Genomic DNA, 24,921 nt, shown 5'->3' on the forward strand with positions numbered 1-24,921 from the left:
AACTGAAGGTTCTGAAGGTAGGTTTATGTCATTATTTGGGACAATTTCTGGCCACATAAATCTCCTTTCACACAAACAAAAGGCCATCAGAAGCTGACATAGAGCCTCAAAGCCAGTAGGGGGCAATCATCTCACCACTGTCTATACCTCTGAATGTAACAGAGAATCAGATCAGACTGATGAATTGAACATGAAGAGCCCAATGGAAACAAGCCATAAGCTTTCTTGGGTTTTAAATCCTCTTAGCAGACCTTGTATTGAACTTTCCTGTGCCTCTTTCTGCAAACTGTTAATAAAGTATTAAAAAAAAGAAACTGGGGCTGTAATTACATTCGGTATATTTGTCCTGAGCATTAACTTAAGTTTAATTATTACATTTACAAGTATCCTTATAATTGTCGGCTATACTGTAGGTCTCATTATTGACTGCCTAAAGTAGGCTATTACCCCTTTTGGTGTTTTAACTAAGCATTATGTTATGCTTTAGCTATTGAAAAATAGCAGATCTACAAGCTCATAGCGCGCCACCGAGTGGCGCGCTATGAACTTGTAGGTCTGCTATTTTTGAAAAAACGTAAAAATGCGGCACAAATCTTTGAATATATATTATTTCAGAGCGAACGTTTTTTTTTATTTCGACGTCAGGCCTAAATGGTTAATGAATCTCTCTTACCAGTCCGATTCCTTAAAGGACCACTTCACCACTTTTCAACATCTCTTCATATAATTGGTCCTCACTAATGTTCATGATAAAACACCACAATTTTTTCCTACTCAGTCTGTGTCTCATAGGAGGGCTTTGGGCAGTTCGGACACCCGTCCACCAGTGACATCATCATTAGGCAGATTATTATTTTTTAAACAAGATTTGTTTTAAAATATATTTAGATTTGTATTATCGTGAGAACGATGGCTTCAACTTTTGCATTGCAACTTTTCAGGAAAAGAAAGCCTGCCGTTTCTATTAGCTTGGATTCACCATCGATGATGTCACTGGTGGACGGGTTTCTGAACTGCCCACAGCCCTCCTATGAGACACAGACTGAGTAGGAAAAAAATGTGGTATTTTATCATGAACATTAGTTAGGACCAATTATAGGAAGATAAGTTGAAAAGTGGTGAAGTGGTCCTTTAACGGTTCCCTTTAACGATTCCAAATGGACACTTACGGGTCCATTTGGTTCCATTGGTACACTCGCGGCCCCTTTTCCACCGGGGTTGAACCAGTTCAGTTATTTTTTCCCGCCTAATATTGAACCAGTTCAGAGCGTTTCCACTGGAAATGAATTGGTTCAGAACTCTAAAAGTTGGTTCGGAACTGGAACCAAAAAATGGCCGCACTAAAGCATTAAAGTTCCAATAATCCAGAACGGAACCAGTTCTAGAAACCAAAGTTCTTTTGGTGGAAAAGGGGCCTAAAAAGTGAAATTAATATGTTTGAGAACGTAGCCTCGGTAACCCAGACGTTTTTATTTCCAGGAAGAAATACTGGTTATATAGTAACTGTATATAGCAGACGTCAAGTCCACATCAGCTCTGACAGTGTGATAAAAAACAGTTCCAGAAACGGTTCCAAATATGATGGAACCGATTCCATGGTTCTTCAATCTCGGAACCGGGTCTGAAAAAGAACTGGTTCCGGGTCCCAAACAAAATAATACAAATAATAATGATGCTGCACATGAGTTGGTTGGTCCACTGCTTCTGCTTTCCATGTTATTAACCCATTTAGACCTGAGGTTCAGTCTAAAAACGCCTTCTAAAACTTAACCTAAGGTTTTCTAAAAACCTTCAAAGAAGATTTTTTTTTTTTGCTACACAGAGGTGTATGCAGACACAGAGCGCGCATCCGGGATCCGGCATTAAAGGTAAAACAATGTATAGGTTACACCAGGTAGACTAAAACACAACCCTGAATGATAGTTTTTTGGCAATCGAAATAAACCGACAATTCAGTAATCACAGTATCATAATTTGCAGGTTTTCATTAAAAGGATAATTGAGCAAGTTGCAAGAAAAAAAGAACAAGAAATAATGCAGGCAAGTAGACTGACAGGAAAATACCATACTTTTGCCACTTTTTATGCATATGAATGGCATTGGTCGCCCACCTTTTGTCATAGGCCAAGTTCTCCCACCAACATGCAGTTCTCTGCCAGGCCCAGTTCTCCTGTCCTGACACCGCCTGGTTAACTGTGACTGAAAGTCATGGCAGGCCTCGATCAAAAGCCAGCACTATGAAACATTTATTGCACAGTGTCTAGCCTACCAAACGCAATCACATGTGCTGCACAGAACATAAAACCCAACATATGAAAAAGTTCTACATGCCTTTTTCATGCTAAACCACATCAAATTATCCGCTGAGCCTTATACGAGTTCATGGATTGATTGTGGAGGCCGGGCAATGACAGAATGAGTTGTGGTTTGCGGCAATTCATGTCTCCTCGTCCTCACACAATACCAAGCCTTTAAATTACGCTTCCCTCTGAGCACGACATGCCAAGCCAAGCTGAATATGGCTGTCAAGCCCCCGTTGGCATCAATAGGACATTACATTCACATTGCTGATTTTATCACCGTCATTGTTGTTTGGTTTGGTTTGGTTTGGTTTATGTCTTTCATTTCCCTCCCAGTTCGACTAATCCAAATTTGTTATTGCTGCACGGAGAGGAAATTAATAAATCTCCGTAAAGGAAATTAGAGTTCCGGTTAGTTCAATAGGCATAGGCTATTGGCTATGTGCACAACTTGTATCCTTAACTAGTTGCTGTCATCTGATCCAAAGATGTCATCACAGTCGTCACCCACCCCCCAACAATATTGAGGGGTGGGGGTGTCTTAGGTGGTGAACAGTAAGGAAGTACAATTACTCGAGTACTGTATGTAAAATCTGCACTTTAGTCCATATTTGTATTTTTGTATTTGTAGTTTTTTTCTTCTTCTCCTTCTTCCACCAAAAATAGCAGTTCTGGCTGAACCGTGCAGTCGGTTTTCGCAAAACTTAGCAATATAGTAGAGGGCTATGCCAAACGGTGAGTACGCAAAGCCACGACCATTGGCCAAAGGGTGGCGCTATAGCACTCAATTGAAAATGCAAACTTTGAACAGGCATAGCTCAAACCGTGCAGTCGTTTTTTACAAAATGCGGCAATATGGTAGAGGGCTATGTCACCCTCCTTAGATACGAAGCCCACAACCATTGGCCAAAGGGTGGCGCTACAGCGATCAATTTAAAATGCAAACTTTGAACAGGCATAGCTTGTGAACCTTATTAACCGTTTGACCACCAGCAATAAAACTTCAATAGGGCTTGCAAACCTCGCACCTTTGGTATGCAAATTCGAGGGGTGCGCCATTTTGATTGTGATGAGTCACTACTATACCTGGCCAACGGATAGGCATACAGTGGTGGAAAAAGTACTCAATTGTTTTACTTATAAAAGCACCAATACTGCAATTTAGAACTACTCCGTTACAAGTAAAAGTATGGAATTGAAAATGTACTTGAGTAAAAGTACAAAAGTATCGGCATCAAAATGTACTTGAAGTACTAAAAGTAAAAGTACTCATATTGCAGGGCCAGCAGACCACCATGTCCCATCACCATTACTTTTTTTAACCGATATTGATAACATCCTGCTTCTCAAGACCGATACCGATAACTGATAATAAATTCAAATATATATATAAAACATTATAAAGATATAGGCTATTTGTAAATGTATATTAATTTGTGTAGTATTAGCACACCTGAAGGTAACAAATACTAGTAGTGGGCAAAGATGGATTTAACAAAATACAGTATATCATTATCATGACTATTAAAACAAAACCCAGAATAGTTCTGACTGAATGAACATATTTATTTTTTCAAGTCCTATGACACTGTCTTCCCCCCAAGCAGAACTAAAAACCTATGGGTGCTTTGTCACTTGTCAAGAAAATAAAATGGACAATACAAATATAGTATAGCCTACCCTAATAATACTAGGGACTTTCTGAGAAGGGCACTTCTCATTGAGGTTTTTACACACTAAAAACACGAGTGTTCATTTAACTCTGACTCAGAGTTAAATTAACTACTGAGGTTACTGAGAGTGTACGGGAGAGGTGCGCGAACGCATCCGCGATGTATTGTGGTGACCAGCTGTTGTAAATCACAGCTGAAGAGACTCTACGAATCAAATCTCCACTTGAAATAGTTTTTTATGAAATAATGACTGTCCCAGTCAGACAGAAGCAGAAAGCTAACACATGAAGCTTAGCTAACAGGCAACATTGCCTGGATCATGCCTTCAGAGGAAAATCAACAGCAAACGCATCGATTATGACATGTACTGTAGGCCATCACAATCACAATGGCGCCGGTAGGTGTGACAGCCTACCGTGACATCAGCCTTGCATTCCCTATACACATAACAAATGTGGTATGGGGACCTATAACCTCTGACCTTTAGATCACCAACCATTTTGAATTATATGAAAAACAAATCTATCTTCTCCCCGGATCTTTGATCAAAATGCATGACAATTTCTACACGTGAACTATACACACAATCTATAGATCATTATCCTGAAATCCCAGTTGAAGTTTGTAAAATAAAAAACAAATGTGTAAAATAAACATTGCTGCAAGCAGCGATAACGAGCACTTTAAACAGGCATAGGCCTACTGTAACTCATGCCAAAAGCCATGGAACTTGTTTAGTCATGTGCCTTGACTCATGAACACATCTGTCACTTTGTACATGAAGAGACAATGTTATGCTGCCCCTCGGTAAGATGGCCGCCACGTAGTGACGTCGCTCTCCATTGGCCAGCAGCGCGGGTGAGCCATCTAACCTTTCTTATATATATCTATGCAAGCAGCGATAAGAGGGGCCAAAGAATGCAGGCAGCAATAAGAAAAGGCCTATAGAGCGTCGCAGTCCCGCCCCCACCATGGACCAGGAAATGAATCCCAATGCATTTTTCCCATAGACATTTCTAAAAGTATTTATTTAAAGACGGTTACGCCGCGGACAAAGCCAACTCGAGTCGTGACAACTCATGACAACACAAACAATATTTTGGACCAAACAAATAATTACAAAGAAGAAAAACAACCAAAAAAGTGTTGTAACATGCCGTTTTTTCTTCTTTCTAATTATTTGTTCGGCCCAATTATTTGTCATGATTTGTCACGACTCGAGTTGGCTTTGTCCGCGGCGTAAACGTCTTTAAATAAATACTTTCTGAAATGTCTATGAGGAAAATGAACGGAGAATCATTTCCTGGTCCATGGTAGGGGGCGGGACTGCGACGCTCTATATGCAATACGCACAATAAGCAGGTCTGTTTGGGGTATGAACAGCTGCAATACCGCTGGGTGACCAGGCACTGACAATGCAAAAATATCTACACTTTGACTCAAAATACCGGGTTTCTACGCTTATTGTTCAGTTGTCCACCAATTATGGCAATAATAGCTACATTGGGCTAAATACTCTAGCCTACACTGCTCATTATGATTAGCAACATTTTCTTTCAATATCATGACGCAAATGAAATAACTTTATTTAGCCCAGTTGAATGAGGTACAATGCCTCGCCTATATTACTATTATTAGTAATATTACTTATTAGGCTAAACCATTTTCTAAAGCCTAAAGCAGCTCTTAACATACAAGCAATAACGATTGCTTAACATCTGTGTTGGCTAAAAACACAGGACAAAATGTACAACTTCCAAGCCACAGAATTAAAAGGGAAACCTGAGCTGTAGTGAGAAACACATTTCAGACCTCAACAAAGGAGAGAGAGGGGGGGGGGGGGGGGGGTTCCTCTGATGGTGACAGGCATGCATAATTGCTCAATATATAGTCATCACCAGCCACTAGGACTAATTATAAGTAATAGTTACTGAGTGACAAATTCTGTCAATGAGTTGTGCAAATTGTTTCTCTGTCTCAAAACGCTACTCATTTTTAAGTGGTGCAACCACTTCATTACTGTGTCTCTGGCTGGGTCTGTCCCTGGCTGGCTGGGTCTGTCTGAGCACGAAAATAGTGTTGGTTGGTTTTCACAAGTGTCACTGTTGCGCAGCCACACACGCACGCACGCACACGCACACACACACACACAGTATAGCTTATGTGATGATTTTGGGTGTGACAGTATAGTACATATGTATAGCATAGTATATATGTATAGTTTATATGTATAGTTTCATTATATAGATATTCCACTGTTACGTTCTTAGCTTACGGTACGCATGTTTCATGATAAATGCTTTTTATGTGATGTATTCCCATGTTCCCAAATGTTTTCAAATGTATAACAATCTTTTGAAAATGGCAGATAGGCCTACAAGCTCACAACAATGCGTGGCTGAAGTGGAATGTATGTTTTGTAATAGGCCTAATAATCAAAATCTACAAAGTAGCTAGTAGGCTACAGTGTACTGGAATAAAAGTACAATATTTGCCTATGAGATGTAGTAGAGTAGAGTTAATACTTAATACAAGTACAGTACTTGAGTAAATGTACTTACCGGTAGTTACATTACACCACTGGTTATAATGAATCAGGATTATTTTTTGTGCCAGTGCTGAGCAACCAGTGTTTGTTGACATGACAGATGCTGTAGTAGGGGAGAGCTGTGATTGGCTCAGGGCGGTGGGTGTTTCCGCATTCCGCTCAGAGGGAGCTGTCAGCAGAGAGAAGCGCTTGTTGGACAACAGGAGGAGAGTGTGAGGCAACTGTCTGCAGAGCAGCGTCACCAACCAACGTCCTCGTTTAAACACCCAGGGGAATAACAACCGCTTGATTGAACGCCTCGCGGGCAAGAAGAACGATGCCGTACATGCTCATCAGCACGCAGATCCGACTGGTTTGTATCCTGCATGTGCAAATAATAATAGGCTACCCTGCTGTCTCTGTGTCACTGTGTGTGGTGTTGTATAAAGATGCGCTCGGTTTGGGGATTATTAAGGCCATTTATCTGAACGCTTCTCATCAATCAGGCAAGGCTATCCACGTCGGTTCCATATGGTTGCGATGTTGTGCGGCTGTGCCCATTGCACATTATATTTTTGCATGCTGGAAAGCCAACATAAAAAAGCCCAGACCGTCTGTTGTTTGCCATGTTGTGTTAAATTAAAACCACATGTAGCAGGCAGCCTACTTGCAGGAGCCAAGTTATAGGCCTGTTGATGTGCGCATGTCTCAACCTTAGGGTCGCCCCCCCCCCCCCCCCCACTGTCCCCAGGGGGGTCCCCACATGATTTATTTTTATATATTAATTTAATTACTTTTAAGACGTTCATTAATTAATTGCCTTTTAAAAAAAAGTAAGAAAGAAAATAAAATCACACCTGTGTGAACTGAGCGGTGCAACTATACATTTATTGTTATAGTTACTGTTATGTACTGTGCTCTGTACTGTATTGTTGTGTATTGTGCTCTGTACTGTACTGTACTATGATTATTTTTGGATAAAATCTTTGAGAAATTACAGTTTAATACCATGTGTGGGTCCCCGGCGGGTCCCCGGAACATCCAGACCCCCATGTAACAGGCCCAGTTGTTCCGGCGAGCCTTCCCGCGTCCGAAACGGTCTAGAAATGACAGAGTTAACGTGTTGCACCTGTAGCATTACTGCATCAAAAGTAATCAACCAACTTCTATAAAAACTGGTGAAACATTGGTCAAATTGTCATATTATATAATAAAGAGGCAAGTGACCTTGTAGATCGGCTATTTTTTTTTTTTTTTTTTAAATCTGTGGAACAGAGTCAAATTAAAATGCAATGCCTCAACTCTTACAATTCCAAGTGCTTAGTTGTCAGGGTCGGGGGTCCCCAGTTCAAATAGGCTATGATTATTTTGGGGAGTCACGGCCTGAATAGGTTGAGAACCACCGATCTACGTATACAAGACCCATGGTGGCTCCTATAGTCCTAAGCATTGGATAGGCTATTATACAGGATTGCATTGTTTCAATTATACACCTGCCGGAACGCAATTCAGGCGGCATATGCTTGAGATGTGGTGATTATAATTATATATTTATATATTCTGTGTGTGGCAGGGCAGCTTTAATAAACAGCAGACGATAGACGATATAGCGTCGCAGTCCCGCCCCCTTTCATGACGACGACAGGCCCGGAAGAGATTTACCCATTCATTTTTCCCATAGACGTTTCAAAAAGTATTTATTTAAAGACATTTTAACTCTTGTTGTGACAAATCATGACAATAAACATAATGTTTTGGGCCGATCAAATAATTAGAATGTTGTACGCTGCCCTTTTTTTCTTCTAATTATTAGGTATAATTATAGGTAATTATACCTAAACGTTGTGTTTATTGTCTTTAAATCAACTTTTTGAAACGTCTATGGGAAAAATGAATGGGGAATTCTCTTCTGTGTCGTCGGGGGCGGGACTGAAACGCTCTATACGTAGATACATTTTTACTGGCTATTAGACAAAGTATCTCTAAAGTTTCAGTGGTGTACTTTTACTTGAACTACTCCACTACATCTCAGAGGCAAATATTGTACTTCTTAGGCTGAGCTCACACCTTTAATGCAATTCTCGTGCTCGTTGGATGCATGTTGTGTAGTGTCATGGCCGCCCAATGTATTTCCAATGGAGGTCACATGGTTTGACACAACATTGTGTTGTGTGAGGGGCGTTTCGACTGCGCCCCTCCCCCTCACACAACACAATGTTGTGTCAAACCATGTGACCTCCATTGGAAATACATTGGGCGGCCATGACACTACACAACATGCATCCAACGAGCACGAGAATTGCATTAAAGGTGTGAGCTCAGCCTTACTCAACAGATGTGTCTATTCCAGTATTTATACTTTTACTTAAGTAAAAAAAGTAAAAAAATAGTTTCCACCACTGTAAAAGTTGGATTGCCAAACAATGGAACAGAATGCCTCATCTGAGTTTGTATTCGGTTTTCTCTCTTTGCAGGAGAACGGCCCAACCAATGTTGGAGATGAGTACTCTGATCCAGCTGTAATGAACTACTTGGGAGCCAGGAAAACAACGATGCTGGGAAACAATTTGTGAGTATTGGAAATCGATAGTCAGTTGAGTTAATGTGCGGGGACTTGACAAGAGTGTGTTTTTATTATTTATCCCAGGATGCTCCTGTCCTCATCTGCAGGATATACTGTAATTGGTCACTGAATTGAGTCGAAAGAAAAGAATGTGGAAAAAATGCCAACCATACCGATCATTCAACCATAACCGTCTCAGTTGCCAGAAATGACCTCACGTTTGTGCATGTGAAAGACACGCTGCATAATCTGAGATGGCAATCACTTAAGCCCTATATGACTTTGTCGTGCAACAAATGCGAAAATAGCTGATCTACATAATGTCGTGTTGTGAGCTTGTAGGCTATTTTGCTATTTTTTACAAAGAAAAAAAAGAAAACCGAAAACTTTTGACGTTTTGAATTCTGTTATTGAGACTTTAATGACATGCCCAACAGAGGGATGCCAGGTTGAAAGTGATTAAAAACCCACAAACACCCTTTGCCATGTGTAATTAGTTGGCATCACTCCAATACAAAGTTGTAGCCTGTGTCACTTCATTCACATGCACTGAGGTGAGGTATACACCATGGTTGCCTTAAGTGGGCCACTTTGTATTGGGGCTGCCTTCACACTGTGCATGTTTACGGCAGAACTAAGCGTGCTTAGGACAGATGGAAGAACCATTCAGCTGTTAAGTGGCCGAAGGGAAGGATGCCGCCACGGCCGCTGCTTTGCCGATGTGGAGTTAACCATTCGTACTGATGGAGTACAGATCGGGGCAGTGTTGTCATTGGCAATCTGACTCAAATGCTGCTGGGAAATGAAGCGAGGTGTGGAAGGAAGTGAACGAGCACACGAACAATTAGCAGCCTTCTGCTTTCCAGGCAAAGTTTACCGACAGAGACTGAAAATCCCCCCACATCTGTGAGAAATACAATTCCTCTTGTGTTTATGCTCGTTTAGCTCCGAGTACCATGTGGACGACCCGCCGCGCCTGGTGTTGGACAAACTGGATAAGATTGGCTTCCGCGTGGTGACGATGACGGGGGTGGGACAGACGCTGGTCTGGTGCCTGCACAAAGAGACAGAGTGACCCCCTTCCTGGATTGAGTTTAACGTATCTCAAGTGTGCATCCCATGGCAAGAGAGGTTTCCTATCACTTGCTCTGGTTGCAACAGTCTGTGGAGTTGCACCATGCAAATACTTATCAACATTTCTGTTTAAAAGGTTGTGGCTCCTGAAATGGTACCAATGAATGCCCATCTTATGAAAGTTTGAGGTCTCACAATCTCATTGGCTAAACCGCAGCACTTACCTTGGCCTCAATCACACAAAACCCAAACTTAAAAACATCCCAGCTCTAAAGCCCTAACCACACCAAAGGGTCACCATGCAACTCCTTGGGTCCAAACGGTTGCAAGGAGTTAACACCGTCAGCTAAAACCGTCTTGACCCTTTGGTGTGGTTTGGTCCATTGATCCATGCGTTGAATCACTAGGGACCACGCGCGGAAACGTGCAACAGGACATATCACACCGCAGGGACAACGCTAAAACCGTCTCGACCCTTTGGTGTGGTTAGGGCTTAATGCCTCAACACATCCATTTTAACCATATATCTGAAAGTAGATCGTCATGCCGTTTGCACAGTACATGTGGGTATGATACCGTTGGTTAAGGAGCCACTACCTAAAGAAAAGCTGTGTTGTTTTGTCAATTTGGTTCATTTCTCTGATCTTATTTGTTGATAATTTGACCTCTCTCGCACTAGCAACTGCTATACTGTAGGTTCACCAGGGAGAGGAACTGGGAGGGAATAGCGTAGCAGAGGAGACACATGGGTGTCTTACACCTCCCCAGACCAAACACTTGGCCGGGATTAGCAGTGACGGTAACAACTATACAAACACATGGGAGAATTGGCAATAACTACACTGGGGAAGGAAAATTTAAATAGTTAAACAGTTAGAATAGACTCAATCACATGCACCATGAGCACAAGGAATAGAAATCAATTCCAATTCAAAGTAAAAAATGTCCTGGAGGATTTAAAACAAATATTTACCATTACCATCTGCTCACATACATACAGCAAGTCAACAGTACAAGAACCAGTGCTCTCCTGTGTCCAATCAAATTAAATATAGCATTCTGCCAGATCAGTTGGTTTTCAAACGGGGGCCCGAGGGCGCCCAGAGATCATCGAGGAGGTTCCAGGGGGAATGAAGAGTAGATTATTATTCAATTCACTTTAAATTGTTACGATTTATTAAGGCTGGGTCCATACAAACAAAATGGGGATTCATGGCCTGAAAGAAAATGTTGGGGTCTGTGACATCAAGTTTGTAAACCCCTAGATACTGTAACATTTTGTACCTGCATGTCTTGATATATTCAAAATAAAAGGATTTGTAAAAAATAAAATAAAGAAAATAAGTATTTGTAACTCAATATTTAATGCAAAGATGAGAGCATTGCCAACACACCACCTACAGTAACCTACAGGTTATGCACAAAGTCACAAATGTTCAATTTCAGCCCTTAAAGGGACATTTCTCCATAGATATATATAAACTCTAGATAGCTCACCCGCGCTGTTGGCCAATGGAGAGCGACGTCGTTACGTGGCGGCCATCTTACCTCGGGCCACATAACATTGTGTCTATGGGGCATGTACTCTTAAATGACCATAACTTGCTACATTTTCAACCGATTTTCAAATGGTTTGGTTTGTTATAAACGTCAGAGACGTCTGCATACTTATATGCTTTTATACGACGTTCATATATTTAAAAAAAATAAGCAGATAAGCGTCCTGAATCATAGCCACGTTGACGTTTGTAATAAACCAACCCGTTTGTAAATCCGTCAAGATTTGAGCGAGTTATGACTGTTTCTGTTTGAGCTGCCATTGAACATACTGTACTGTAGCCCCGAAGTAAGATGGCTGCCGGGTGAACGACGTCAGAAACTCCGCCTTGAGCCATCTAGAGTTTATATATATCTATGCATTTCTCCGCGGAAAGAAACTGCAGTCACTCAATGTCAATAGTATTTGTAGTAGATGAAAAATAATGTAATCTGTGTGTTTGACTAGGCGGGTTTGACTGGATTTCTGAATTCCTACAATGACCATAATGCTTTGGTGCACTACCTAAACATTAAAACATTTTTTTTTTGCAAAGGGGTGAAGCCTTAAGGGCTTCTCACACGGGGAGCGACACTGGGCCTGCATACTCGCTTGGATCTGCAGGGTCACACTATGATGCTTTACTATGTGTTGCATATAGGAAGAAATTCCAACACATTTCACACAACCACGCACCCACTTTGACTGACTGCCTGTCAGTCCGCGTCTCCATACTTGCGTGTGTAACTCTGTGAAAATGAATTACTACGCAGAAGGGCTGGGCAATTAATCGTAAATATACCGAAACTGTTATTTAGAACTAATAGCTTATAACTAAATAATCAAGAAGCATCGATGTATATATTATATCAACTAATCGTTAAAAATAAGTATATATATTATACAGTTATATATATATAAACTAAATCGATTAGTCTTATTAACCACTGACTTACTTCGCTGTAGAATGGTGGTGTACAAAAATAGTGAAATAGCTACAAGTGAGCTTGTAGAGATGCTATTTTCAATTAAAGAAAATAATATTAATTAATTAATCATAATCGAGGCAAAAGTTTGAAACAATCGTGATATTGATTTGAAGTCGTATCACCCAGCCTAGGCATGCCGGATGCTTCCCATGTGAAAAGCCCTTCATATTGTCAGTCTGTAGGGCCTCAAAGGGATGCTCTTCTCAAAGGGATGTTTGTATACCCCACCATGATGACAGCACAACGGACCTGCGGACTGGATGTGTTTGCCCACGAGAGCCAGCCACGCTGGGTGGTTCCATTACAGCCTCATTTACAGCCCCGGGTCTGCCAACGCGTGTCTGGGGCCAGCCCGGATCACGAACCCACAAACCAGATAGATCCCTTAGCCAGTCATCTCCCAGCAAAAACCTCGCCAGACCCCGTTACTTCAGACATGACTTGGCACTCCACCGCCACTATAAAGATCAAACACGTCTGGTAATTTCCCAGCAGTGACTGCGGAGATTCCAGACTTTTGCCGGCATCCTCCAACCTGCCAGCTTTCGTGTGAGGGATACCGGTGGAGAGAGAGGCGAGGAAGATAGCGCCGTGAGGGCTTTCTGAGGGCTCATTTGCACTTCATCGAACAACCACATCTAACAACAAGAAATTCACGTATTTACAACTGAAAAACAAAAAGCCATCTTTGTCGCACGCCAGGACATGGTCGTTTGACGAAGTATAAATCAGCCTCGCTCGCAGGGTGCGCTGCAGCGGTCGATCAGAACGGGCCGCCATCCCATCACGCTTTGCATGCAGTACAAGCCATCGTGGTCTTGGGGCAGAGGGTTTGGCGGCGAATGTGTTTCGTGTAATTGTATTTCCTCTGTTGTCATTTTGGACACAGTTTGTGTGTTTCAGAGGGTTTTTTCCTCCCTCCTTTCACATTGCCGGGATATGAAGAGAGGCCCTATGCATAAACAAAACCATCTGATGAGGGGATTTTGCAGGAGAGGAGCAGATGTCTCCCACCACACCACCGCCGCCACACAGCTGGCCGTTGTGTAACGGGCCACGGCGAGGCAGCGGCAGGAGTGGCGGGGAGATGGATGACTGGGTCGGATGCTGCAGAGTTGCCATGAGGCTCCTAAATAACTCGATGACAGGAGGAAGCTCAGCTGAGCACTAGGCCCATGAATAGAGACGCGCCATTACACCATAGCAACCCACCCCCAAGGGACAGGCAAATAAGTCTATTTGGAATGGGTAGATGTTCTGCAGAAAGAGGGCAAAACTCTTGCAAAACGGGCGAGACCGCAGCAGTCTGGTGCGTGCACTGCAGGGTCTGACTTAACCCCTTAAAACCGGGAAGGCATCCGTGTCATTTTTTATTTTAGACTTTGGCTATTGAAAAATAGCGGATATACAAGCTCATATCGCTTCACTTTGTGCCGTGATATGAGCTTGTAGATCTAACCGTGAACATTTGTGCAAATCTTTGAATATATAATAAACTAGAAATACACTCTCTCGAGGTGCCAACTTAATTGCACCTTGCACACAATGGCCTACTTGTGCTGCTACTAACTAATGTCTATTACAACTTCTGTTCTAAATCCTTTAGACCTGTTATTGACCTTATACCAACCTTGAAACGTACCTTAGTTACGTCACCATCAACAGCCAATAAGGGACCACCATTCTTACCCCGACATACATATACATACACAGTACATGCATACATACATACCCAGCCGATCACCAAACGTACCTTAGTTACGTCATCAAGAATGGTGGCCCCTTATTGGACGGTGGACAACACCGACATACCCAGCGAATCGCAGTACTTAATACTTACTTGTAAGTAATAAATACAATATGTTTTTAAGCGAAAACTTTTCACTCAAATATTTGCTCCTGGGGGTCCCTGGAACAAAATATTTTTAGATGGGGGTGGGGTCCGCGGCCAAATACATGTAATTTTGGAGGTCCTTGACATGAAACGTTTTGAGCACCACTGATATACTGTAAACAAACGTTTTTCAGAAGGATTTAGAAGACATTTTGGAGAATCGTCCTCAGGTCTTAATGGGTTAATGTGGGTTCACGACGATTTGCAGCAGCCTGTTGGTCGCCCGGAGGGAACATCCGCCGGGGAATACACAGAGCATCTTGTAGGAATCTGTTGTGTAAACAACGCCTTCGAATAATAAGAGAGAACAGCACGTTTCAAAGGATATTCCTAAAAAGTTAAATTCAGTTAGAGACCCACTCCCCCAAAAATCATGATTTATTTTGTATGGTTAAAGCCTCACTGTGTAACTTTTTATGAATACATTTTAATTTTGTCCAATCTGTATCAAGAGATACAATATAACTTATACGATAGAGGGTATGCGCATGTTATGCGGGAACGCCTACTGAGTGGCAAAAAAATACTTTCTGGCCTTGACAGCCCCAAACAGGAAAGTCCTATCGGATTGCATTAAACAACATTAAACTCACTTCGCCACTCACGATTTCACCTATGTGGGCAGCCTCATATGTAAGGACAGTGGGGCATAGCAAGTCTGGGAAAGGCTCAGGGTGCCTTCTCCCTATACAACAGCAATGGCAAGTCTGTTCTGCTGGAGTGGTCAAAACAGACACTAGGAGAATGGAAGTGTTCCACAAGTTAACAGATGCCTCAGACATATACATGCCAGATCTTTTGGCCTAATACAATCTCCAACAATGAACTCTACAAACAAACAGGGTTGCCGGAGCATCACCAAGGAGATTACACAAACACAGACGGCTGAGATGATTGGAACATGTACTGAGGAGTCGGACGGAGCAGGGCCGCATCACAAAGGTGGCCGCAAATTAACACCAGGCAAAAGAAAGTCTGGGACTGGAAGGCCCAAAACTACCTGGTGCAGAACTGCATACTTTAAAAGAGGACACTGGCTTGTTGTTTTGGTCTTGGTGCATTTGGTTTACATACTCTTATTATTATTATATACACATTACACCGATTTTAAAGTCCCTGCATTGGTTGCCTATACATTTTAGAATAGATTTTAAAATTATTTTACTTGTTTTTAAAACATTGAATGCCCGGCAGACCCCTTAGATCCTCTAGTGCTGGTCTCCTAGAGATCCCAGAGACCCCAAACACAAAGACATATGGAGAAGCCGCCTTTAGCTACTATGCCCCTGTGCTGTGGAACAGCCTGCCAAGGGATCTACGGTTCTCTGAATCTGTGGACATTTTTGAACGAAATCTTAAAACACACCTTTTTAGCATTGCTTTTAACTAGATCATTGCATGTCCCTTTCCTGTTTTAGTCGCTCATTTTTGTTTTGTTATTACTATGTACTTGATGTTCTCTTGTTGTGTCTTGCTTTTTCTTGTTTTATTTTTGCTCTTACTGTAAAGCACTTTGAACTGCACTCGTTGTATGAAATGTGCTATATAAATAAAGATTGATTGATTGATTGATACTCTCATAATTCATAGGATAAGGATATATAATACATTTTTGAACAGATTTATTTTTCAGAGGATTTCAACCACACCATGGAACATACAGTATGAGGGTCTTCCAACACTTCCAACCTGGCGTCCCTACTTTGGGCATGTCATAATTGTCAACAAATATATTCAACCTCACAATGCATCGCATCATGTGAGATAGATATAACGAATTGTAACAGGGCTTAGGCAGTTAACACATATATGTATATTAGTCCAGAAGGGAGTTTTCTTTGCACGTGAGAGTACACAATCCTCTCGCCCCTTTGAGCGTAATAAAACTAGTGGTTCAGTGTTGGCATTATGTGTTGTTGGAAACACAGATGTTATGTATGGGTGATTTGCATCAGGGAGATTTGAGTTTCAAACGTGCCATACCACAGAGCAGAACACAGTCCAGTACAGCTCTGGGCCCCCCCCCACCCCCACCCGGGGGCCTCTGCAATTTGGAGCAGAGCTTCAGATATACTGTACACAAAGCCCAAGGAACAATCACCATAACCACCAAGCACTATAATGGCCGGGCCTCCGCAGTCTATTCACTTTTCATCACGTGAGCCCACAGGAATTCCCATAAAAACCTACCTAGTGTTCCAATCGAGGCCTGATTGCTGGTTTAACATGCGAGCAGACATGATTTCCTCACAGTCACATCACATCGCACGGTCTGCGGTTTGGACCGTTGCGATGCTCGACTCATTTCACGGGATCTACCGGACCTCTGGTATAGAGACATCAGCAAAATGAACGATTTTATATTTCTCCCTCTTGGCTGCAATAAGGAGGTAATGAATTGTCAAAAGTTGACAACTGAATGTTAACTGACAGATGCAAATTACATGATTATGGTATTTAGATTAGGCGGTAGTGTTGCATGGCCAATCTCCCCTGGCTCCGTTGCAACACGCAGAACGGGGATTAACGCCCACTGATAAGTCAACGGTCTGAATGATTTTAGAGAAATGATTGAGGCCAATACTCAGAGAGAGGGAATATGATAACTCACACCCACCTCCATGCACAGATGGCTCGATACTGAATTCCACACAGGTCTTCTCCAGTCTCCTAGAAAAACCAGTGCTTATGAGTGATTGAGTAAACATTACAATTTGAGGCCATACACTTGGTTCAACATGTTTATTTTTCCTACTGTACATATTAAATTACATACTATATAAAAAAAATATCCCAACAAATGCACACCTAAGAGGCTTCACGAAACTAAAGCCATGTTTTTGTAACCCCGGTACAAATTTTGGCAGGGGGGTTTGGGTTGTATCGAGTCGAGTTCAGCGCTGGTTTTCGGGTGGTTCCTGCTGGTGCTTGCCGTTACGATTCTTCCTCATCCTGTCGCTGCATCTCCTCTATCAGTCTCTGTCGTTCTGCGGCCTGCCTCACCCGCATCAGCACCACACTCTCGTAGTCTCTCTCGTTGCTCAGAGAGCCCTGTGGGGGGAAAGCGCCACAGCATCAGAAACGCGTCATTATGGATACCACTTCAGTCCTTTTAGGCAAACCCTGCTGTTATTGGACAGTAGTCGCTGTGATTGACACTTCTTGTTTTTGCAACTATGCCTAAACCTAACCTCAGTAACTATGCCTAAACCTAACCTTGCTTTTAGTAGCACATTCTGGTTTAAGCTCAGTCTTTGAACACACCATTGCACTTTAGGCCTGGCTAGGCTACTTAAACTATTTCGTTTTAATCTAGTCTTAGCCAACTAAAGCTTTATACTGACATAAAAGAAACTAAAACATAATTGCCCAGACTCTTCTTCAACAAAGATGGCGAAAGCAAACATTCTTTGTTCTGTACTTACAGTTGGAGGCCATCGATATTGTCCTTTTCTTTTTGCTGAGTTTTGCGTGATCTGCGCAAAAGGACAGTTAACCCATTTTGGGCGGGAACCCCTTTTGGTGTTTTAAACATTGTTATAATTTAGCTATTGAAAAATAGCAGATCTACAAGCTCATAGCGCGCCACCGAGTGGCGCGCTACGAGCTTGTAGGTCTGCTATTTTTGAAAAATCGTGAAAATATTTATTTCAGAAAACTGGAGGATTTAGAAGGATTTTTTTTAAATTTTGAGGTCAGGCCTAAATGGGTCAAATGATAAGGGACAATATCGGTGGCACCCAACTGTATGCCTGCCCGGGAGCCAGTCAGACACATGATAAGCCTGGTCTATCCTATAGGAGCCAGTCAGACACATGATAAGCCTGGTCTATCCTAGAACAGGAGCCAGTCAGACACATGATAAGCCTGGTCTATCCTAGAACAGGAGCCAGTCAGACACATGATAAGCCTGGTCTATCCTATAACGTTGGAGCCAGTCAGACACATGATAAGCCTGGTCTATCCTATAACGTTGGAGCCAGTCAGACACATGATAAGCCTGGTCTATCCTAGAACATGGGAGCCAGTCAGACACATGATAAGCCTGGTCTATCCTATAACGTTGGTGGGATTCATAAACACGCATCAGCAACACAAGCCAGTAGATACGTCAAGAATCAAGATGGCCGCGCGCGCAGATGCAGTACATTTAGTTTTTTGCAATGCATTGACAATAGAGCATTTAATCCAAGTTAGCAGGCAGGTACTGGCCCGACAACAGGAGATGACAGGTAGATTTAAAGTGGTGCCATCATGAGATTACCGTCCTCGAATGCAAATATAAAATACTGTGTTCGCTCTGATATTGTGTAATAGTGTGTGTTGAGGGAAACGGGGAGGGCGAGTTGAATGTCGGGGCGGTGTTCTCTCCAGCTCTATTATTGCATAAAAACCAGGAGAAGAAACAGTGGAAAAGTTAACAAATGGAAGAAAAATAAATGTAAATTACAGGAGTTTACGGTATTGTATGAGTCAAGCGGTCATGTGACGCGTCTCATAGCGTGGCGGAAGCAGGAATGTCAACACGGAGTGAATGACACCGCCGGTCGTCGGTCGCAGTCTGTGTGTGTATTTGCTTTTGCAACCGAGTCCCCATCATCTGAATGACCGGCGGGGGGACGGCAGGCATGAGGTGGCAGGCATGGAGTGACTGTTTGTGACAGAATAATTCCGCTGCCTGAGATCACCGAGCAGCAAAATAGATGCTCCTTCCGTGTGTGTGTGTGCTTTGCAGGGACTGAGCCGAGAGAGTTATGGTGAATTACAGTGGCCACAGTTGGCCAACCACGTTGGAACAGAGACCAGACACACACACACACACACACACACACACACACACACACACACACACACACACACACACACACACACACACACACACACACACACACACACACACACACACACACACACACACACACACACACACACACACACACACACACACACACACACAGTGTTTATACAATTAACATATATGAACAAAACATCCTCCTGCATCAGCATGCATACGTGCATTCTCTCTCACACACCACACACACACACACACACACACACACACACAGAGTCCATAATCCCGTAGAATATGGGCGAGCGGTTAAAGTGTCCGCAGAGTAAACCATTGTTTTATGGGATTAGATGGAGGAAGGCTGCTGTGCTGTGCCAAGGAAGTGTCTCTTTAACAAGACAGTGAGCTGCAAAAGAGAGAGTGAGTGTGTGTGTGTGTGTGTGTGTGTGTGTGTGTGTGTGTGTGTGTGTGTGTGCATGGAGGACAGTGGGAGAGAGAGATCAGTGGAGGAGGAAGACGAGGAGGAGGAAAGCGGAGGTCTGGTGAGCGTGCACGGTGGAGTGAAGAGCATCTGGAAAAGATCACAGGGAACTCCAGCATCTATGTGCTGAGAGAGAGAGAGAGAGAGAGAGTGGAGGAGAAGAGAAGTGGGCTGGTGAGGGGAAGTATTCTTCTTGTCTTCTCTCTCTCTGGATTGCGGAGAGCTGCTATTATCATTCCAGTAATGTGAGCTCAAGCCCTCGTCTGACACGTAACTATGAAATATCACGCGAACGCCATTAGGTAAATAAACAACTCTTGCATCTTCAATTCAGCTAAACAGAAGGGTGCACCCCCCCCCACCCCCGCCCCCCATACACCCAACACCTCTGCTACACTATGCCCTCTTCTGGCCACTCTCTGTAGTGCGCCGTCTACAGACAGAGAAACCGATGACGTCTTTCAATGACGAAATGCATTTAAATATGAACAAACAGGAACCTCTCGTGGTACGTAAAAAAACAAAAAACCCTCCAAATGTATGCTGAATAACACCTCTAGGTATGCAGTGTGCCCCATTGTTAGCCTGTGTGGTCGGAGGGGAACTGTGCCAGGCTGATGTTCTGACCATTAACAGGTGCTTGATGGGCATTGTGACGCATCTCTTCTCAGACTGAGGAATGCTTCCTAGCCTAGGGTGCTAACACTGCATATACATGTTTTGTCCGTGCATCACTCTGTAACTGCGTGTGTCTGTGCCTGTGCACACGCGCTTTACAAACACACCGGATGCCAGGAAGAATAGGCGCACCACAAAACACAACCGAAAGGGTTCTACACAGTAAAACCTGGAGTGTTAACTTAGGCCCCCCAATGTGTAAAATCGCAAGGGTCATTTTCAGGGTTAAATTAACACCAATTGTATTATATAGTACAAGGCCAAGGGCCGTGTGCATCGAGGGAGTATATATGCATAAAAAAAAAGAAAATGACGCGGAGCAAACATCAACACAGATTGGTACATATGAAAAGAAAACTTCCAGGCAGTCGCTGAAAGAGATTACGGTATACAGCAACAATAAAAGTCTGTGTTTTGACTTTTTCCACTGCAACATGTTCCTGCCTCTTAAATTAGTATATTCAGATAATCAGATTTCTACTTTTACGGCCCACTGTATTTACATGAAATAGAAATGTCTCTTTGGTTCAATGCTCTTAATTTTGAATGAATGGGCCGCTATTAAAAAAAAACCCATTGCTGTCAGCCTGGACAATGACACATGCGCTGGAATGCCATAATCCATACACATATTCTTGTTATGATACATACATTGTTTTTTTTAATCATTCAGGTTAACCCATTTAGGCCTGACGTCGAATAAAATAAAATAAGTCTTCTGAAAGAATATATATTCAAAGATTTGTGCCGCATTTTCACGATTTTTCAAAAATAGCAGACCTACAAGCTCGTAGCGCGCCACTCGGTGGCGCGCTATGAGCTTGTAGATCTGCTATTTTTCAATAGCTAAAGTATTACATAATGCTTAAAACACCAAAAGGGGTTCCCGCCCAAAATGGTTAAATGCCTCTCAGCCATTATTGTCTCTGACATTTATGCACATTCATCTGAAGTTATATAAGGTATTAACAGGATTATTGTGAGAGTGTATTGGACCATATCTGGGTAAAGATTACAGTGGACATGCAGAACATTGTGTATGTACTGTATGCATCCATTTACTGTGGAGGCTGCCAACATTTCCTATAGATATGGCTACAGAGGAGGACAGAGCCACCACAGTACCGTATTAGAGCACACACACACGAACACACAATGCTGATGGCGTCACATGGCCAGGCCTCCCACCAACACACACTAGACTGACCCAATGCCAGCAATGACATCATGAACCACCACCACCAATGGGTCTGTGAGTCCACACACACACACACACACACACACACACACACACACACACACACACACACACACACACACACACACACACACACACACACACACACACACACACACACACACACACACACACACACACACACACACACACACACACACACACACACACACACACACACAAAGAGGCAGCCCGTCGCACAGGTGGCCACTGTGTTCTGGTAACATATGGAGTCAAATCAGCTGTGTATTACTCCATTACTCTGTGTGTGTGTGTGTGTGTTCGCGCGCGCGCACGCGTGTAGATACACGCAGCGCAAGCAATTACTTTTTGGACTTGCACAACTTGTAGCCATTTAAGATGAGATTACAAAGCCAATTTGAACTAAAGGAACAAAGGAACAGAAACAGGGGAAATCTGATTTGGCAAATTATCACACAAAGACTGATAGTTAAAATATAGCCCTCCGTACATGACATGTACGCTGCACAGACAGACACAACCACACGTGACACGTTCCAGCTATGTGTTCAGAAACAGAAATACAATAAACTACAAATAAAACAGGAGTCTAAAAACAATCACACGGCTGCCACATACTGTACTGTACACATACACATTATGCGCTGTTGCACACCGGTGTTGTCAAACAAAAATAGCAGAGCTACAAGCTCAGAATGTGCTGTGACTCATTGTGAGCTTGTATTGTAGATCGGCTATTTTTGGCTTTAAATTATATAAATTATATATATTGGGATATATTCCTCAGCCTAGTAGGAAAGTCCGTCAAAGATTTCACGTAAATTGCACACTGCGTTCATGATTTGAGGCTTTTTGTTCAAAACGGGCCAATCCTGCAAACTTCGACCATGTTAACGGTGCTGGAGATTATATACTTTTCTGTTTGGATGAATGGGCTGCCAGGGCTGCCAATGGGAAGTTGCACCTAGTCAGTTACTTGGTGACTTGGCGACTATTTCTATGTATTTGATGTATTACCATGTGTTGTTCTTGCTTACTGTAAGTCGCTCTGGATTAAGAGCGTCTGCTAAATGTCTAAATTGTAGAGTGTCAGTGATAAATAACATGAGGGAATGAAGGGAGCGAGGGAAAACAAGAGAGAACAAGCGAGCAGTGGTGGAAAAAGTATTCCCATTTTTTTAAGTAAAAGTATCAATACTGCAATGTAGAAAAAGTTGGTAATTATTACCAATTATTACAAAAGTATTGGTATCAAAATGTACTTAAGTACCAAAAGTAGGAAGTACTCATTATGCAGAATATCCCATTTCACAAGTTTTCAAATGTATAACAATCTTTTGAAAGAGAGAGAGAGAGAGAGAGAGAGAGAGAGAGAGAGAGAGAGAGAGAGAGAGAGCGAGAGAGACTGTGATGAAAGCAGGACATGCAAACAGCATGTGCATATGTAGCACCCTGATCAACATAAAGGCCTGTGAGTGATTTGGACCCCTCCCCACTTACAGAAGGGGAAATGATCAACTCTCTCAGAAGAACACTCAGAACGCTTCTTTTCATATGCATTAGCCTTTCATCCCAAATCCAAACGGCCTCGTCGCAACATTGAGGCAATTAGCCACTTAGGCCCTATATACTTCACTGTACGCCTGATAGTGAAAATGAGCAATCTGCTCACAGCACGTACAGTTGGAGGCCATCGATATTGTCCTTTTGCTGAGGTTTGCGTGATCTGCGCAAAAGGACAGTTAACCCATTTTGGGCGGGAACCCCTTTTGGTGTTTTAAACATGTTATAATTTAGCTATTGAAAAATAGCAGATCTACAAGCTCATAGCGCGCCACCGAGTGGCGCGCTACGAGCTTGTAGGTCTGCTATTTTTGAAAAATCGTGAAAATATTTATTTCAGAAAACTGGAGGATTTAGAAGGATTTTTTAAAATTTTGAGGTCAGGCCTAAATGGGTCAAGGGACAATATCGGTGGCACCCAACTGTACCTCACACTGAATCAATTGAATATGAAGGCCCACAATTAAATCCTCTTAGCAGACCTTGTATTGAACTGTACTTTCCAGTTGCTTTTTTCTGCAATACCGTTAATAAAGTATTCAATGGCTCAATCATACCGCAGATCTATAACCTATAATGACATAACCAAAATAGGAACGCCCACGTTGAAAGTGGTTACACAGGTAGGTGAAAAGTTTTATTTAAAGTTTGTGGCTTGTGTATTTTCTTTCTTTTCATCAACTGGTGATGATGAGGGTTTGACTGTGTGGGAGTTCTCCCACCCTGACGTTCACACAGTGACACGACTCCACAGACTTCAGAGCCAGAGAGAGAGCTGAAGAGCACACAAGGCCTTCCCTCTCTCCAAGCTGGCTCTGTGGTCCAGGTTGACATCCCTCTCGCTTCTAATGCACTCGACTCCAGTTAAGTTAATCAAGGGGCTATTTATCTGGTGTGCGTGTGTGGTGTGGTGCGTGTGGGGGGTGTGTACAGTATATGATGTCTGTGTGTGTCACTAAGCTATGGAGCGGGTGATTGATGAGAGGCAAACACTTATTTAGAGATCATTAGTGGGCCGAATATGTGAGTGTGTGTGTGTGTGTGAGCGTGTGTGTGCGTGTGTGTGTGCGCGTGTGTGTGCGTGTGTGCGTGAGAGAGCCCGGGCGCTCCTATAAGTCAAACAAACAGGCGGTCGGGGTAGGGCCACATGCCACACTGGAGCCAAGGTTGAATTCTTCTGCTGAAGAGAACCTGGGCTTTGTAAGCAGCGGCACAGGATTCATCGTGATTCATTAGTAAACCAGGCACACTTAAAAGCAAAACCAAAAAAAAATGTCCGCTTTATCACACTGTTTTGGTTATAGGGGCAGGACAAATAACAACTCGATCTTCGTGCTCTTGCAGCATGCCCCAAAATCAACTTCCTGTGTTTTATCATTTACATAGACACATCCTGCGATGATGAACATCTGGTTTCCGAAATGGAACTCAAAAACACAGAACCTCCTTTCACTTCGCAGGAAAGTTGAACGTCTCAACAAGGGGAAAAAAGGGGGGGAAAAAAAGAAAAAGAAAAGAACTCCACATGCAGAAACACACACGGTCCTACTGTTACAATCCCACAGGTCGCTCGCTGATCAGGACAGAAGTGCAGCCAGCTACGAGGGTCACTAGTGTTTACTCGTGTTGTTTTT

General features: G+C 42.7%; 2 protein-coding genes across 3 annotated transcripts in view; one reads left to right on the plus strand and one right to left on the minus strand.

Moving 5' to 3' along the window:
- The first annotated feature begins 6,703 nt into the window (after window positions 1-6,703).
- gchfr (GTP cyclohydrolase I feedback regulator) lies at window positions 6,704-11,425 on the plus strand. 2 transcript variants are annotated; one of them, XM_079528191.1, is made up of 4 exons: window positions 6,704-6,873; window positions 8,975-9,069; window positions 10,009-10,185; window positions 10,834-11,425. In XM_079528191.1, exons 1-3 carry the CDS (start codon window positions 6,838-6,840, stop codon window positions 10,136-10,138), a joined length of 261 nt encoding a protein of 86 aa, XP_079384317.1. In that variant the 5' UTR covers window positions 6,704-6,837; the 3' UTR covers window positions 10,139-10,185; window positions 10,834-11,425. The 2 variants fall into 2 exon arrangements, with proteins under 2 accessions (XP_079384317.1, XP_079384316.1); XM_079528190.1 differs by having other exon boundaries at window positions 10,009-11,425.
- A 5,859-nt stretch (window positions 11,426-17,284) lies between these two features.
- The window catches only part of dnajc17 (DnaJ (Hsp40) homolog, subfamily C, member 17), a 59,943-nt gene continuing 52,306 nt past the window's right edge, over window positions 17,285-24,921 (minus strand). The window contains exon 11 of the mRNA XM_079527913.1: window positions 17,285-17,608. Coding sequence (XP_079384039.1) covers window positions 17,492-17,608 — 117 coding nt within the window. The 3' untranslated portion in view covers window positions 17,285-17,491. The remainder of the gene's footprint in view (window positions 17,609-24,921) is intronic.

This window comes from Electrona antarctica, assembly GCF_951216825.1.
Source record: "Electrona antarctica genome assembly, chromosome: 18".
Classification (NCBI taxonomy): Eukaryota; Metazoa; Chordata; class Actinopteri; order Myctophiformes; family Myctophidae; genus Electrona; species Electrona antarctica.